Source organism: Oryzias melastigma, linkage group LG22 (assembly GCF_002922805.2).
Source record: "Oryzias melastigma strain HK-1 linkage group LG22, ASM292280v2, whole genome shotgun sequence".
Taxonomy (NCBI): domain Eukaryota; kingdom Metazoa; phylum Chordata; class Actinopteri; order Beloniformes; family Adrianichthyidae; genus Oryzias; species Oryzias melastigma.
Genome location: NC_050533.1, coordinates 596,017 through 609,334, shown reverse-complemented (window position 1 = coordinate 609,334; position 13,318 = coordinate 596,017). Strand labels below are relative to the sequence as shown.

Genomic DNA, 13,318 nt, shown 5'->3' with positions numbered 1-13,318 from the left:
GAACAGCTGATGTTCAGAACAGCTGATGTGTTTAGAACAGCTGATGTTCAGAACAGCTGATGTGTTTAGAACAGCTGATGTTCAGAACAGCTGATGGTTGTTCTCTGCAACGCGTCTTTGTTCAGATCAAACCTCGGTGACGCTCAGGGAGCTGATCAACTCTTCTGATCCGCCTCTGTCCCTGGATCTGTTGGGAGGTCGGAACTAGATCCTGAAATGAGGCTCAGAAGCAGAGAGGACTTCCAGAACATTTCCAGGACTTTCCAAAACTTTTCCAGGACATTTTCAGGCTGTTTCCAGGCTGTTTCCAGGACATTTCCAGGCTGTTTCCAGGACATTTCCAGGCTCGGTCCCTGACTGATTGCTGTGGTGAAGGTTGAAGGTTAACAGTTCCAGCTGTTTTATGAGGAGACCTTGACCTTTTGACTTGACCTTTGAGGTGTTCGCTGTTCTTAGAGTTTGTGATTTGGTCTAAACTGATCTGAACTCATCCCAGATGGATCCACAGAATCCTCATTTGAATCTTCTCTTGCGTTTGGACTTGGACTCGTAGACGTTGAAGGTTTTGGGTGACTGGAGTCACTCCGGCCATCATCTGAACCCGTTTACTAAATAGTTTCTATCACCGATCCTCCAGTAAATGTTGGCGCCGTCATTCCGGGGCTTTTGGGTCAGTCCCAGAACCTATTTTTACCTGAATCCACCTGTGTTTCTTTTGGCTCAGTCAACTTCCTGACGTCAACACCATGGCGTCCTCTGAGAAGCAGCCTTGGGGGCGGAGCTTGGCTGCATTCTTCCCATGCTGCCACAAAGAATCCAACCAGCCAGAAATCCGGATGATCAATGAAAAGCCGCCGCAGCAGCCCGATCAGCCGGCCCCTCCCCCCCAAGAACTGGACGCCATGTTTGCAGAGCTGGTGGTGCGTTCAGGAACTCAAGTTCATGTGAGTTGTAGAGTTTGACTTTGTCTAACCGTCCCGTTTTCTCCGTCCAGGAGGAGCTGGAGTTGTCGGGGGAGCACCGGCAGGCCATGTTCGCTCTGCCGGCAGAGAAGAAATGGCAGATTTACTGCAGCAAGAAAGCGGTGAGGAAGAGGAGAACGTCTGCAGGACGTTTTCTTCAAAGAACACCAACGCAGACTTTACTCCTGAATCTGTTCTAGAGTGGTGTAGGACCAGCTGCTGTCTGCAGGGGGCGCTGTGAGCTGGGCTCATGTGACTGCTATGAAAATGACTTATTTCTATGAAACTGATATTTTCAGGGAGCAGACGAGCAGAAAGGAGCGATGAGCTGGCCGGACTTTTACATCGATCAGATCCGAGTCATGGCTGCAGTAAGTCTGATTGATAGATGTTAGGAATTAGGGTTTGACAGCTCATTCATTCATTCATTCAGTCAGTCAGTCAGTCATTCAGTCATTCCTTCATTCCTTCATTCCTTCATTCCTTCATTCATTCATTCAGTCAGTCAGTCAGTCAGTCATTCAGTCAGTCATTCATTCATTCATTCATTCCTTCATTCATTCATTCATTCAGTCAGTCAGTCAGTCAGTCATTCATTCATTCATTCATTCATTCATTCATTCAGTCAGTCAGTCAGTCAGTCAGTCAGTCAGTCATTCAGTCATTCATTCATTCCTTCATTCATTCATTCATTCATTCATTCCTTCATTCATTCATTCATTCATTCATTCATTCATTCATTCATTCATTCATTCATTCATTCATTCAGTCAGTCAGTCATTCAGTCATTCATTCATTCCTTCATTCATTCATTCATTCATTCATTCCTTCATTCATTCATTCATTCCTTCATTCATTCATTTATTTAGTCATTCATTCATTCATTCATTCATTCATTCATTCATTCATTCCTTCATTCATTCATTCATTCATTCATTCATACTTGTGGTTGCCATACAATCAACATGCATAGAGGCTGATTGGATGTTTTCCTGACAATAAACAGAGTTAATGAAAGAGTTTCAAAGTGTTAAACGTTTTTATCTTCTACATTCTCTTCAGTTTAATTCTTAACTTTTCGCGCTCCAGAGTTTAGGTTTTCATTGAACTACAAGTTTGAACCCTTTCTTGCCGTTTTGTCGAGCGGCTGCAGGACAGACGAACCTCAGACGGAAACATGGATGAAGTCCGGCAGAAGCCGGTTTGATTTGTCCTCTTCCTCTCCAGAGGAAGACGCTGGTGCCGCTGGAGAACGGACAGACTGACGGCAGGCAGACGGTCGTAGACGGTCTGAAGACAGCTCTGAGGACTCAGCCCATCCGGTGAGTGTCAGCTCTCTGTCTGTGACACACATGAACTGCAGCGTCATCCACCTGCTGCATCCGACCTGCAGGTTTGTGACCCGGTTCCTGGACCTGGACGGCCTGTCGTGCATCCTGAACTTCCTCAAGTCCATGGACTACGAGACGGCCGAGTCCCAGATCCACACGTCTGTGATCGGCTGCTTGAAAGCTCTGATGAACAACTCTCAGGGCAGAAGTCACGTCCTGGAACACCCGGAGAGCATCAACATCATCACGCAAAGCCTGTCTGCAGAGAACATCAAGACCAAGGTGAGAAGCGGCGGCGGCGGCGGCGTTGGGACCGGGAAGGGGCTCTGCCGGGTCAGGAAGCTGAAGGGTTACCACATACCGATGTGATGAGTGTCATCGTGAGAAAAACTATTAGAGGGATGTTAAAAAGTGATAATGAAACCACAGCCAGCAGATGAAAGCATCAGCCAATGAGCTTCCTGCTCAACAAGCCACACCCACCCATAAGGAAGCTTTGAACCGCACAGGTGTAGAAGGAGCTGATCCACTTTAGTTTGATGAGAAGGAAAACAACAAAACGTTTAGCATTATTCTGAGAAGAGTCTAGAAAAAGGACAGGTAAGTAGGCGGGGCTTATACGCCCCCCCCCATACACTATCACGCTTATAAGCCAAGAAGTTTAAAAAAGGAGCAGAAGATGTTTCTGATGAAGACAACGGCTTTTAGATCCACAGCCTGAAATCTTTGTGTTTTGATGATGTTTTTCCTGGAGGTTTTCTCTGAAGCTGTTTGGATGTTTGAGTCGTCATGAATCGAAGGTTTTCCTCCGACAGTAGAAGAATCAAACTTAACCTCTCAGTCTCAGGTGTGAATAGTCACATGGTTTTACCTGTTCCTCCCTCTCCACAGGTGGCAGTCCTGGAGATTCTGGGAGCTGTTTGTTTGGTTCCAGGAGGCCACAAGAAAGTTCTGGAGGCCATGGTCCACTACCAGACGTTTGCTGCTGAGAGAACGCGCTTCCAGGTTCTGATTCTGTTCGTTCTTCTGTGCAGCAGCAGCTTCTTTTCTGGATTTATTCTATGATAAATTCCGTATATTTGAGAGAAAAACAGGTGAGCTCCGACCATCAATACTGTATGTCCCACGGCGGTCCAGATTCTGTCCCAAAGTGGTCCAGATTCTGTCCCAAAGTGGTCTGGATTCTGTCCCAAAGTGGTCTGGATTCTGTCCCAAAGTGATCCTGATTCTGTCCCAAAGTGGTCCCGATTCTGTCCCAAAGTGTTCTGGATTCTGTAACAAAGTGGAACCGATACTGTCCTAAAGTGATCCTGATTCTGTCCCAAAATGGTCCCGATTCTGTCCAAAAAGTGGTCCCGATTCTGTCCCAAAGTGATCCCGATTCTGTCCCAAAGTGGTCCAGATTCTGCCCCAAAGTGGTCCAGATTCTGTCCCAAAGTGGTCTGGATTCTGTCCCAAAGTGGTACCGATACTGTCCCAAAGTGATCCTGATTCTGTCCCAAAGTGGTCCCGATTCTGTCCCGCGGCAGTCCAGATTCTGTCCCAAAGTGGTCCTGATTCTGTCCCAAAGTGGTCCAGATTCTGTCCCAAAGTGATCCTGATTCTGTCCCAAAATGGTCCCGATTCTGTCCAAAAAGTGGTCCCGATTCTGTCCCAAAGTGATCCCGATTCTGTCCCAAAGTGGTCCAGATTCTGCCCCAAAGTGGTCCCGATTCTGTCCCAAAGTGGTCCAGATTCTGTCCCAAAATGGTCCCGATTCTGTCCCAAAGTGGTCCCGATTCTGTCCCGCGGCGGTCCCGATTCTGTCCCGCGGCGGTCCAGATTCTGTCCCAAAATGGTCCCGATTCTGTCCCGCGGCGGTCCAGATTCTGTCCCAAAGTGGTCCAGATTCTGTCCCAAAATGGTCCTGATTCTGTCCCAAAGTGGTCCCGATTCTGTCCCGCGGCGGTCCAGATTCTGTCCCAAAGTGATCCCAATTCTGTCCCAAAGTGCACTGTAAATGACTTCATTATTAGTTGATGTGTCCACAGTAAACACCAAACAAAAGACATCTATGCGTTTTACAGCGTTTGGAGATTAAAGAAACAGGATCATCTTTCACACATCCATGTGGACGGATTTGTCGTCTCCTCTAAGTGTCTCTCTGTGCTCAGAACCTGCTGTCAGACTTGGACCGCTCCACCGGTCGGTACCGGGATGAAGTCGGTCTGAAGACGGCCATCATGTCCTTCATCAACGCAGTGCTCAGCCAGGGAGCTGGAGAGGTGACATGAAGCTCTTCCTGTGCTGTCAAAGTGTCAAATATTTGGTTTATTTCAAATGAAAATCATTTCTGTTCCTGCTGGGATTCGGCTTTCAGAACAGTGTGGAGTTCCGGATCCATTTACGCTACGAGTTCCTGATGCTGGGCCTCCAGCCGGTCATCGACAAGCTGCGTTCCCACGAAAACACCACGCTGGACACGTATGAGCCTCTGAGACACATTCAGTTTATCGGTCGACTCGCTGACCTCCAGCTGACTGACCTCTGCTGCTCCTCAGACATTTGGACTACTTTGAGATGTTGAGGAGTGAAGACGAGCTCTGGATGTCCAAACGCTTAAACGCTGTGAGTGCTTTTATTTTGAAAACGTTTCCACTTCTCTTATTTAAACTACCCAAAATAAATCACCCCCAAAAAAGTTATTTTTCTGCTGCTTATTGCTTTGGTACGGAGCCCCTAAAGAGACCTCAAATTAAAAAAGTTTTTTCTCTAAAAGTACAAAAGGTCTGAGTAAAAAAGTTCTGGTTGTTCATTAGTGCTCATCAGTTACTATCCAGAAGTTTGTGTTATTTTTAACTTCAACTAAAAAAGAAATCTGGTTCGTAACAGGTTCCCACCACAGAGTATCTGGAATATTTTTTCCTAAAAATTGAAGCTAAAAATTAAATCTATGTTCCAACTGGTGCACATTAGTGACTAGAGATTTTTTTGACTTCAATTCTTAGGAAAAAAGAAGGTCCTGGTGAGTAACTGATGCACATCAGAAAGTAACTTAAAAAAACATGTTTTTCTAAAACATTTCTAAAAAATACTACCTGTTGTGCACGAGTCAGTCACAAATTTTTTTTTTACTTTAATTTTCAGGGAAAAAAATAATTTTTTACTTCATTTCTTTTCTTCAATGTCCCTTTTGAGGCTCCGTACCTCGGAGAGTATCACTCACAATCAATGTTTTTAAAATGTGTTTTCTAAATGGTTGAGCAGGCAGTGAAAGGGTTAAAGATGCAGAAATGACAGGAGTGATGATGATGAAGTAAAAATTACACAGGAGGAGGAACTTTCTGTTTATGTTCTACATAAAAACTCAGCAGATCCATGAACATTCAGAACAAAATCATAAATGTTTCTGTTTCATTTTGGTCCCATAAGAAGAACTTCTGCTCAAACATTTGTTCAATAGCAGGAAGACGTTTGCTCTGAAAGCAGGTCCTTTACTGTGAGGAGGTGGTGGGAGTGTAATGATGTGGGAATCAGCTTCCACGGGGTTGCAGGACAGTTCTGGTGTTTCTGCTCCTAAAATATCTTCAGACCAAAGAAGAAACAGATTCGGAGGTTTTTGGTTTCAGGCCCACATCGACACTAAAAGTGGAGGCGGGATGTTCGAGCTGATCAAGAAGCGCCTGAGCCACACGGAGGCGTACCCCCACCTGCTGTCCGCCCTGCAGCACCTCCTCCTGATGCCCTGTAAGACCTCGCCGTGCCGCCGGCGCTCACCGAGGGCCGCCTCTCGCCAAGGGCCGCCTCTCGCCAAGGGCCGCCTCTCACCCGCTGTCTCCTTTCCGCCTGCAGACCAGCACAGCAGGACCATGCTTCAGCACTGGGTGCTGTTGGACCGGATGGTCCAGCAGCTGGTTCTGCAGAACAACAAAGGTGAAGATCCAGACGTGGCTCCCCTCGAGGACTTCAACGTTAAAAGTATCGTGAACAAGTAAGACCCAGACCGGTCTGGTCCTCTATATACAGTCAATGAAATACTTCATCCATACTTCAGCTCCATCAGACTCCACCCACAGAAGACCTTCAGAATAAAAGCCTCCAGTCGGATCTGAACATGAACACGATCTGATCAGATCCTGATTCTGGTTCCAACCCAGAGACTGGACCTTCAGCACCACAGCTGACCGTGTTCTGTCTGTTTCAGGCTGGTCAAGGAGAATGAGGTCAAACAATGGCAGGAAGAAGCTGCAGAGATGAGAAAATGTAAAAACAGCACTTTCAAACTAAAAGTCCAAACTGGAGACTCTGATGGACCTTCAGAACCTCAGAGAAGACTCATGCAGTCCTCTGCTGTTTGACTTCTTCTTCCCTTCAGGTAATCAGAACCTCCAGCAGAGCTTGGAGAAGAAGAAGAGGGAATGTGAGGCCAAGACGAAGGAGAAGGAAGAACTGATGGAGCTTCTGAGCAAAATGAAGGAGAAACTGGAGCGAGAGACCAAGGAGCACAGGCAGGCCAAGCAGCAGGCGGAAGAGCTGTTGGCCCGGCTCAAGCAGCTCAGTTCTGTGGGTACCGAACAACTCGGGCCGGGTTTTCCTCCACCGGACCTTCACGCTCTTCTTTCTCTGCAGACCCCCACGGTTCCAGGAGGACCTCCTCTCAGCTCTGCTGCTCGTCCTGATCCTACGTCCTCTTCGTCATCGTCCTCCGTTCCTCCTCCTCCTCCTCCTCCTCCTCCAGGAGGCCCACCAGTGTTTGGTATGGCTCCGTTTGCACCTCCTCCTCCTCCTCCTCCTCCTCCTCCTCCAGGAGGTCCTCCAGGATTGGAACAAAGGAGGAACATTCCTCGTCCATCAAACCCTCTGAAGAGTTTCAACTGGAGCAAACTGCCTGAGGTAGGTCCTCCGTCTGGCTGCAGGATTCCTCTGGAGTTCCTGCGGTTCCGGTCCACAAAGACCCGTTAAACCCATCGATTTGAGTCCGAGGGTTTCTGTTGGACACGTCTGATGGTTTCTCTCATCTGGGCTTCCATTAGGGCTGCCACAAACCATTATTTTGATAGCTGAATAATCACTGATTATTTTTTCAGATCAGTCGACTAATCGGGTCATGTAATAACTGGATGTACAGCACACATCTTAACCATCATTAGATTTAAACAAACTAAAAACTAGATATACAGCATTAGCTGTGAAAATGCTAGTGTGAATGCTGGAAGCTGAATTTGGCTGCTAAAAACGCTGAAGTTGATAGGCAGCTAAATATTAGTCAAATGCCAAATTAGCCTAAAAAACTGAAAAATGCTTAAGTTAGCCAAAACAGCTAGCATGAAGCTGAAATATTAACTAGACTCCAAAATAGCCTAAAAAACCTCAATAAATCCCCAAATAGTCCAAAAAGATAAACTCCGTTATAACTTTCTACTTTACTACACTCTGACTCCATAAAATATAAAGTAACGTCTAAACGATTAGTCGTCGATTAGTCGTCGATTAGTCGTCGATTAGTCGTCGATCGGTCGTCGATTAGTCGTCGATTAGTCGTCGATCAGTCGTCGATTAGTCGTCGATTAGTCGTCGATTAGTCGTCGATTAGTCGTCTAATCGCAGCAGCTCTTTCCATCCAGACGGTCCACAGCTCAGACGGTCGTCACAGACGAACCTGTCGGCCATTCGCTTGATGAGAAGCCAGAGAACATCAGGGGGTCAAGAGTCATGATGTCCGTTGGTCTTTCCAGAACAAGATCGAGGGAACCATCTGGAAAAAGATTGACGAACGAAACGTGTTCAAAGTCCTGGATCTGGAGGAGTTGGAGAAAACCTTCTCAGCTTACCAGAGACTGGCGGTGAGTTAGCGCACACGACGCAGACGCTCCGTCTGACGCCGTTTGACCACATCTTCACCCACAGAAGGAGACCGAGGAGGAGCAGACGTCTGCGAAGAAGGTGAAGGAGCTGTCGGTGATCGATGGTCGGCGAGCGCAGAACTGCAACATCCTGCTGTCCCGGTCAGTGCTCATCTGCAGCTCCGGAAGCTTCTCCGGTTTCTGTCCTAAACCTGAATGTCTCCATCGCAGACTGAAGCTGAGCAACGAGGAGATCTGCCAGGCGCTCACCTCCATGAACGAGCAGGAGGACTTACCCACCGACATGCTGGAGCAGGTGTCCACACCTCTGCAACATGGCCGCCGTCCTCATGAGGAGCCGCTAAACATCCGCTTGTGTCTGCAGCTCCTGAAGTTTGTCCCGGAGAAGAGCGACATGGAGCTGCTGGAGGAGCACAAGCACGAGGTGGAGCGCATGGCCAGAGCCGACCGCTTCCTGCTGGACATGAGCAGGTACGCCGCCTGAGACCGCACGCTGGAACCAGAGTCCTCGCATGTCGACGTTGAAGGACGCTCCGCGTTAAAACTTGACGTTTTGGAGACACCAAACTCGTCAAGTTTTGACATGCTGGCTGTTCAAATGAAATCACGGCTCTCCAACCTCCGAGCCAGCTACCGGTATCCTAACCCGGTACCTGATGTGCAACGTATCGGAACGGGACGCGGTATCGGAATGGGACGCAGTACTGGAACGGGACGCGGAGCGGTATCAGGTTAGGGTAATCGTGTGGTCCACTTTGAGGTAGCAGACCTGGAGGTTGGGGAGCCGTGATTTCATTTGAACAGCCAGTACATCAAATTTTTGAGGAGTTGGGTCGTTTAACCAAACGTCAATATGTGAGCATGTGCTGTAGACACACCTCTGTTGCCATGGAAACCAGAGCAGCTGTTTCTCCTCCAGCAGGATCTGGACTGACAGTCCGGCTTTCTCTCTCATCAGGTTCGACCACTACCAGCAGAGGCTGCAGACGCTCCTCTTCAAGAAGAAGTTTCCTGACAGACTGGCGGACGTCAAACCCAGAATCGAAGGTCCGTCGGTCCCACAGGAGGACGTTTCCCTCCACGCACCAGTTTTCACCTCCTCCTGTTCTCCCTCAGCTCTCAGTCTGGCGTCGCAGGAGGTGGTCCAGAGCAGGAGGCTCCGTCAGCTCCTGGAGGTGGTTCTGGCCTTTGGGAACTACATGAATAAAGGACAACGTGGGAACGCGCTGGGCTTCAAAGTTCAGAGCCTAAACAAGATCGCAGACACCAAGTCCAGCACTGACAAGTAGGCGGAGCTAAAGAAACGCCCAGGAGCAAACCCACAATGTGGCGGTTTGACTGTCAGAATCCACCTCAGAAAAGCAGATTTTTCCGGAAGTTTTTCAGAAATGAGGTCCAGGTTCCAAACTTGCAGTCCTCCAGGACATAAGCCCCTCCCTCATAAATACCTTCAGACATCACTTACACCAGGGGTCCCCCAAACTACGGCCCGCGGGCCGGATCTGCCCCACGTCCACATTTTGCCCGGCCCCCCAAACACTATCAGAGACGCATGATTTCTTTTTTCCCCCCAGTCTATCTTTGAGATTGTTTGCTGACACTGTTAGCAAAATAGTTTTTTGATGGCTCAGGTGGTAGAGCGGGTCGGCCAATGATCGAAGGATCGGCGGTTCGATTCCGGCTCCTGCCAGCCAAGTGTCGTTGTGTCCTTGGGCAAGACACTTAACCCTCCTTCCCTCCAGTGTGGCTCCACTGGTGTGTGAATGTGTATGAATGTCCCAGTGATGGTCAGAGGGGTCGTACCGGCAGCCACGCCTCTGTCAGCCTGCCCCAGGGCAGCTGTGGCTACAGTAGTAGCTTACCGTCACCAAGTATGAATGAGGTGTGAATGAATAATGGATACACAGTATAAGCGCTTTGAGCGTCTGGAAAAGCGCAGATAAATCTAAACCATTATTATTATTATCGTTATAAAGATGCTTTTAAAACATTATATGAAACATATGGAGATATCAATATTAAATATAGATACAGAACATGAATTAAGATCCACTGAGTGATCTAAGTTTCGTTAGTCTAAGATTCAAACATGGAGACATGAATGTTCATTTTAAAAATCACCTTATTTATTCACTGACTCAGATTTTAACTCTGTGATAAAGAATCAATTTTACATTATTTCAATACAGAAGATTTTGATTTAAAAGACCGATAACAACAGAAGAGTTATTCTTACCATAAGTTAAAAAACGGAAAACTTTTCCCTCCAAAAGTGTTTTTATTTTAAGATTTCATGGAAGCAGCCGAAGCTCTACTCTGCCCCCAGTGGAAGGATGACGAACTACAGGACAGGAAACACGATTAAAGAGTTTACATGGAGAGAAAACAGTTTCACACCGATTTCTTTGAGCATAATTCTTGATTTTTAACTCATACAAGACATTTTGAGCACACTTTTGTGTACTTGTAATTGTGTATAAAAGGTATGAAATAAAAAAAATACAATTTACACATTCACAAAATTAAGCATAACTATACACACAAACATAAAAAAATGTGTTTTAAAATGAGATTGTGAGTGATATCTGGTGAAAACTTGACATTTCTCCACGTTCTTAAACAGATATGCCCAATAATTAATGTTAAAAAGTGTTAAAAAATGTAAAAAAAATCATAACTCGTTTCTGGAAAATGTTTTTATTTTTAAAGAATAATGATTTTAAAAATGCTCAATAAGACTTATTGGGCATATCTGTGGGAAAATGTCCAGTTTCACCAGATATTATTCTCAATCTGAGTCCAAGAAGCTGATAAGAAAACTCTGATGACCCAGCATTCTAGCAGCGTTTAAACGCATCACTCACGGACACATCAAGGGTCTCACATCAGATCAGTGCATAAATGTGGTTTTATGTTTGCGTAATGAGATTCACGGGAAATTGTAAACATTTGTATGTGATTTAGTTTCAAGCGGTAATTCTAAGCTGCCCGTGTGTGAACTGCATTTGTGATGTTTGCACATGTGAATACACAAAGTTATGAACAAAATGCATTGTATGAGTTACAGATCAGGAGTTCTGCACACGAAGATCCAAATGAGTCTTTCTCTCCTAAGAACGTGACGCTGGTTCTCTCCAGACGGTTTAAGGATCTTAACGAGAGATTGCTCTCAGAAACCAGATCAAATATGAAAGCTACAAACCAGATTCATTATTTCTTCCTTCTAGAGTTTTAATGTTTTAATAGTTTTAACAGGATCGGAGCGACTCCCATCAGACTTTGGACATTTCCAGTAAATCTTCACGTGAAGTCACATGACGGTTTGATTCTCAGGAACGTCACTCTGCTGCACTACATGGTCTCCGTGCTGGAGAAGAAGTTCCCCGCCGTGGCGGCGTTCAGCGAGGAGCTGAGGAACGTTCCTGAAGCCTCCAAAGTCAAGTAAGGACAGACTTCCTGTTGGGTGTGATCATGTGACAGGAAGTAGGTCTACCTCAGGTAAAGACCCCTGTGTCTGCAGCATGGTGGAGCTGGAGAGGGACATCAGCGCTCTGAGGGCGGGGCTTAAGAGCATCGAGGCGGTGAGTCAACCATCCGGACCGGCCCGGTCCAGGTGTGGTACCATCACGTCTGACCGTGTTCACGTCTGCAGGAGCTGCAGTACCAGCGGTCCTCCCAGCGAGCCACCGATACCTTCGTCCCCGTGGTCAGTCAGTTCTTGACCGTGGCGTCCTTCAGCTTCTCTGACGTGGAGGAGTCTCTGCAGGAGGCCAAAGAGCTGGTGAGGGTCCATGGGGGTCCATGAGGGTCCATGGGGGTCCATGGGGATGCATGAGGGTCCATGGGGGTCCATGAAGGTCCACGAGGGTGCATGAGAGTCCATGAGGGTCCATGGGGATGCATGAGGGTCCATGGGGATGCATGAGGGTCCATGGGGGTACATGAGGGTCCACAGGGGTCCATGAGCGTCCATGAGGGTACATGAGGGTCCACAGGGGTCCATGAGCGTCCATGAGGGTCCATGGGGATGCATGAGGGTCCATGGGGGTGCATGGGGGTCTACAAGGGTCCATGAGGGTCTACGAGGGTCCATGAGGGTCTACGAGGGTCCATGAGGGTCCACAGGGGTGCCTAGGGGTCCATGAGGGTCCATGAGGGTGCATGAGGGTCCACAGGGGTGCCTGGGGGTCCATGGGGGTCCATGAGGGTCTACGAGGGTCCATGAGGGTGCATGAGGGTCCACAGCGGTACCTGGGGGTGCACAAGGGTCCATGAGAGTCCATGGTGGTCCATGGGGGTCCTCGAGGGTCCATGGGGCTGAAGGTTCTGAGAAGATCTTCAGGTTCTAACGCCCCGGTTCTCTGCTGCTGCAGTTTCTGAAGGCGCTGCAGCACTTCGGCGAAGATTCTTCCGCTCTGAAAGCAGACGAGTTCTTCGGCACCTTCGGCGCTTTCCTGGCAGCTTTCTCTGAGGCCCGGCAGGACAACGAGGACAGGGCCCGGCGCCAGGAGGAGGAGGAGAGGCGGGCGCTCATGGAGGCTCAGGTCAGGCTCGTCCTGGAGGAGGAGGTCCGTCCTGCTTGTTCCTCATTATTGCTGCAGGTGTGTTTTACCTGAGCGTGTCTACCTGCAGAAGAAGGAGGAGCGAGCCCAGAGGATGAAGAAGGCCAAAGCAAACGAGGAAGAGGAGGGAGAGTTTGACGACCTGGTGTCGGCGCTGCGCTCCGGGGAGGTCTTCAACATGTCCAAACTGAACCGGCGGAAGCAACAGAGACCCGCGAGCAGACTGGACCAGAACCAGCCCAGAATCTGACAGAACTGGACCAGAACCAGCTCAGAATCTGACAGAACTGGACCAGAACCAACTCAGAATCTGTGCAAACTGGACCAGAACCAGAAGGCATTAACACAGAACTCGTCAATAATCAATAATCCATCCATCTTTTAAACTGGCTCTGTTCCTATTTGGGGTTCATGGCGAGGCTGGAGCCTATCTCAGTGACTGGCAGGTTGCTGGAGCCTATCCCAACAGCTGAAAGGTGAAGTTCACCCCGGACAGTTCTCCAGTCCATCACAGGACCACAAAGAGACAAACAAGAACACAAATATAACGTTTAAAAGAATTTATATTTGAGTCACAAGTCTTCTCTGTCCAGAGAGATTTTACCCAGAATGCATCAGGA

At 47.9% G+C, this 13,318-nt stretch overlaps 1 protein-coding gene across 2 annotated transcripts in view; it reads left to right on the top strand.

Moving 5' to 3' along the window:
- LOC112153768 (disheveled-associated activator of morphogenesis 1) overlaps nt 1-13,262 on the top strand; it is a 16,914-nt gene extending 3,652 nt beyond the window's left edge. The window contains exons 2-26 of one of the 2 annotated variants that reach the window (XM_024284507.2): nt 725-920; nt 995-1,084; nt 1,262-1,333; nt 2,190-2,284; nt 2,356-2,575; nt 3,185-3,298; nt 4,447-4,557; nt 4,653-4,756; nt 4,834-4,900; nt 5,902-6,019; nt 6,125-6,263; nt 6,477-6,535; nt 6,648-6,835; nt 6,902-7,165; nt 8,008-8,115; nt 8,180-8,277; nt 8,347-8,431; nt 8,501-8,607; nt 9,095-9,183; nt 9,253-9,421; nt 11,470-11,577; nt 11,657-11,717; nt 11,789-11,917; nt 12,510-12,680; nt 12,769-13,262. In XM_024284507.2, the coding sequence (XP_024140275.1) occupies nt 747-920; nt 995-1,084; nt 1,262-1,333; nt 2,190-2,284; nt 2,356-2,575; nt 3,185-3,298; nt 4,447-4,557; nt 4,653-4,756; nt 4,834-4,900; nt 5,902-6,019; nt 6,125-6,263; nt 6,477-6,535; nt 6,648-6,835; nt 6,902-7,165; nt 8,008-8,115; nt 8,180-8,277; nt 8,347-8,431; nt 8,501-8,607; nt 9,095-9,183; nt 9,253-9,421; nt 11,470-11,577; nt 11,657-11,717; nt 11,789-11,917; nt 12,510-12,680; nt 12,769-12,948 (3,120 nt within the window). In that variant the 5' untranslated portion in view covers nt 725-746 and the 3' untranslated portion in view covers nt 12,949-13,262. Of the gene's footprint in view, nt 1-724; nt 921-994; nt 1,085-1,261; nt 1,334-2,189; nt 2,285-2,355; nt 2,576-3,184; nt 3,299-4,446; nt 4,558-4,652; nt 4,757-4,833; nt 4,901-5,901; nt 6,020-6,124; nt 6,264-6,476; nt 6,536-6,647; nt 7,166-8,007; nt 8,116-8,179; nt 8,278-8,346; nt 8,432-8,500; nt 8,608-9,094; nt 9,184-9,252; nt 9,422-11,469; nt 11,578-11,656; nt 11,718-11,788; nt 11,918-12,509; nt 12,681-12,768 lie in introns of both variants that reach the window. The other variant, XM_024284429.2, reaches the window with a different exon arrangement.
- The last annotated feature ends 56 nt before the right edge of the window (nt 13,263-13,318 follow it).